This window comes from Pelodiscus sinensis, chromosome 5, assembly GCF_052426305.1.
Source record: "Pelodiscus sinensis isolate ZL-2025 chromosome 5, ASM5242630v1, whole genome shotgun sequence".
In the NCBI taxonomy this organism is placed as follows: Eukaryota; Metazoa; Chordata; order Testudines; family Trionychidae; genus Pelodiscus; species Pelodiscus sinensis.
Window position 1 is genome coordinate 133,751,043 of NC_143056.1, and position 3,305 is coordinate 133,754,347.

Here is a 3,305-nt window from a genome sequence, read left to right on the forward strand (position 1 = left end):
ATGCACAAATGTATCGCCTGCATCCTCCTCCTCTTCCTCCTCCCCCTGGCTTCTGCCCAATGCCAGACAGGCACAGCTGCTGCATGCAAGAATGCAACTTTCGTGCCCGGGCACAACCTGCTGGGGGAGGGCATAGATGTGACCACGCTAGGCCGGACGGGGACCCACGTGGTGGACACCAGCCGGTGGCGCAGCCCGAATGGCACCTGCACCCTGTGCCGGAACCCGCTGCAGGGAGGCAAGTGGCAGAGGCTGCCGCTGGCGGCCGTGGACTGGCGGGTGCCCAGTCGGTGCCAGTGGCAGCTTGGCGGCTCAGTGCAGCCGTCGGCCCTGGGCGCGGTGGCGGCGGCGGCGGCCGTGGTGCAGAACGACTGGAAGGTGGAGTTGGACGTGACAGGGGGGCGGAAGATTAATGGCCAGGTGGGGCTGGCCGGCTCGCACTCCAAACTGGCTGAATTCGTCACGCAGAAGTCGCAGAAGGACAGATACGCCTTCATCAGCCACGAGGTTTCCTGCCCCTATTACAGGTAAACGGGGCTGGCTCATCCGGCACTGAGATGCAGCTGACTCTGGGGAGGGGCGAACATGCTGGGAAGTGCTCAGCGTGTCCCTGAATGAGCCAGCTCTTATCCCAGCAGCCTGCAAGCAGAGGCAGAGTTTGGGGTGGTTGGCAGGAGCACTGTGCACCCCAAACTGCACGGGAAGCCGGAGCCCCAGAGGCAGAGAGTCCGGATGTTAGTTATCATCCAACAGGGGATTCCGATGCTGCCAGTGAGTGGGGGAGGGACCCTGCTGCCAGCACCGGCTCTGGCTAGTGTCCCGGGGCCACCTTACTCAGGAGAGGGGGAAGAGACAGGGCGGAGCAAGGGCGGGGAGAGGGCAGATCAAGAGCAAGGAAAGGCAGGGCCTAGCGTGGACGGGGGTTGTCCTGATCCTTCTCCAGTCTGGGGGGAATCATGTGGCTGGTGACCTCCCTCACCCCAACTCGCCCTCACCAGTTGCCTCTGGTTAGAAATTTCCTAATGACGTGCTCCAAGGTGGGTGGAAAACGTAAGTTGCCTACAGGAAGTGATTGTAGCCTTTTGTACAACAGCTTCACTTGTCGGACGAGTAACAAAGTTACTCATATCTGTGGTGGGGGGGGGGCAGAGAGCCACTGTTTTCCACCAGGGGAAAGCGGCAGATCTACTGTACCTGGCTATGAGGAAGGCATCTAATACAACTCTGCATGGGGAGTTGAGTTCCATCGGAGAAGATGGGGACCCACAGAAGAATCCAGCCCAGCAGACCCTTTCTTTCAGCCCTTAAGCTTCCTCCGGAGAGTGTGGATGGGGGCTTGCCCCACTTTGACTCCACCGCCTGGCTGGAACACAGGGCAGAGTGTTTCAGGGAGCAGGTCTTTCAGGTGCAGGTGATGATGTGGGTGAGAGGAGAGATACTGAACGGGCCAGGCAGTTGAAATTCACCACTATGCACCAGGGAACTCCTGGGCCTCTGGCATCGGTGTTAAGGTCACAGGGGTGCTGGCTCTGACCAAGCCCCAAGGCAGGGGACTGGCTTGTTCAGGCGGGCAGGGGAGAGACATCGGGCCTTTTGCCTCTGGGGTGCCAGCTCTGATCTGTCCCCAAGTGATGGGACTGGCTGTTCGGAGGGTGGGGAACAAGGGATTTGGTCTTTTCCTCTCTAGGGGGCACCGTCTCTGATGCACCCCAAGGTCTGGAAGCTGGCCTATCCTTTGCGGGAGGGGAATGGGGCACTGACCTTTCCCCTCTAGGGATCGCATTTCTAATCTGCACCTGGCTGGTTATGGGGGATTTTCTAATTGTCCCATAAATTCTCTGGGGCAGGTTTGGGATCAGCGGCACCCCTCCGCTCACTGACCACTTCATCCAGTCTGTGAAGAACCTCCCCAGCGTGTACAACAAGACCTCCCAGCTGGAATACCATCACCTGATTCACACCTATGGCACCCACTACCTGACGCAGGCATCCTTGGGGGGCCGGGTGCGGGATGTGACCGCGGTGCGGGCCTGCCAGGCGGCGCTGGATGGGCTGTCCCTCAACGACATCAAGGACTGTCTGAGCGTGGAGGCCGCCGTGAACATCGGGGTGGACTCAGACCAGGCCAGCGTCCGCGAGTGTACGGAGAAGAGGAGGAGGATGCGCTTCCCGCAGGGTTTCCACGAGAAGTACCGGGAACGCTACGTGGAGGAGGATGGAGGGAAGAACACGGACGACTTGCTCTTCTCCAGGAACTACGTGGGGGCCTTCTCCAACTGGGTGAAAACCCTGAAATCCCACCCTGGCCTGCTCACCTACTCCCTGAGGCCAATTCACACCTTGTTTGGGCAGGACGACCCCAAGCGGGAGGCACTGAGGCAGGCGGTGGGCAAGTACATCCGGGAGAGGGCCCTGTGGGGGGGTTGTGCTAAGAGCTGTCCCCAGGGGATGCGGCACAGCGCTCGCGACCCCTGCTCCTGCGACTGCCATGGAGACAACATGACCAACGCCATGTGCTGCCCACGGGAGCGGGGCCTTGCCCTCCTGTCAGTGACGGTGGAACAAGCCAGTGATCTGTGGGGTGATACTTTCTCCGCTACGGACGCCTACGTGAAGCTTTTCTTTGCCATGAGGGAGCTCCGGACCCACACCCTCTGGAACCGGAGAAACCCCAAGTGGAACAGACGCATGGACTTTGGCTCTGTCCATGTCACGGACACCAGCCGGCTCCGTGTCGAGGTCTGGGACAAAGACCATGGGTGGGACGATGACCTGCTGGGGTTCTGCAACATCCAACTGATGGCCGGGGGGCCCCACCACAGGGAGTGTTACCTGAAACACGGCCGCGTCAGGCTCCATTACAGCCTGCACTGTGGGCCCCACCTTGGGGGCCGGAGCTGTTCTGAGTACGTTCCCCAGCCCCCCCAGCACACCATAGCCATAGGGAAGAACCCCTTCTGATGAGGAGGGGCACAAGGGTGCATTGGTCAATAATGCTCCATCTTCCCCAAAGCATTTCGTACCTCCAACGTTGCTGACGCTACTGGGCTTCATGCTGTTACTCCTGCTCATGAATCGGTGTCCCCTAAGCTCATAAAAAGCCTCTCCCTTCCATGGACCAGTCACCCTCACAGATCCCCCAGGAAAAACATCCCACACGAACTGCCTCATGCTGCTCTATCAAACCAGTGCATCTATGGACTGTCTCCAACCAACCAACCACTTAATGTAGCCAATGCATGCAAGCTATTCATCCAACCAACCAACCAACCAACCAACCAACCAGTGTAGCTATCCAATACATC

General features: G+C 59.4%; 1 protein-coding gene across 1 annotated transcript; it reads left to right on the plus strand.

Moving 5' to 3' along the window:
* On the plus strand, positions 1 to 2,961 carry LOC106732760 (perforin-1-like). Its single transcript, XM_075928665.2, has 2 exons — positions 1 to 527; positions 1,848 to 2,961. The coding sequence occupies exons 1-2, from the start codon at positions 1 to 3 to the stop codon at positions 2,959 to 2,961; spliced, it is 1,641 nt and encodes a 546-aa protein (XP_075784780.2).
* Positions 2,962 to 3,305: the final 344 nt, after the last annotated feature.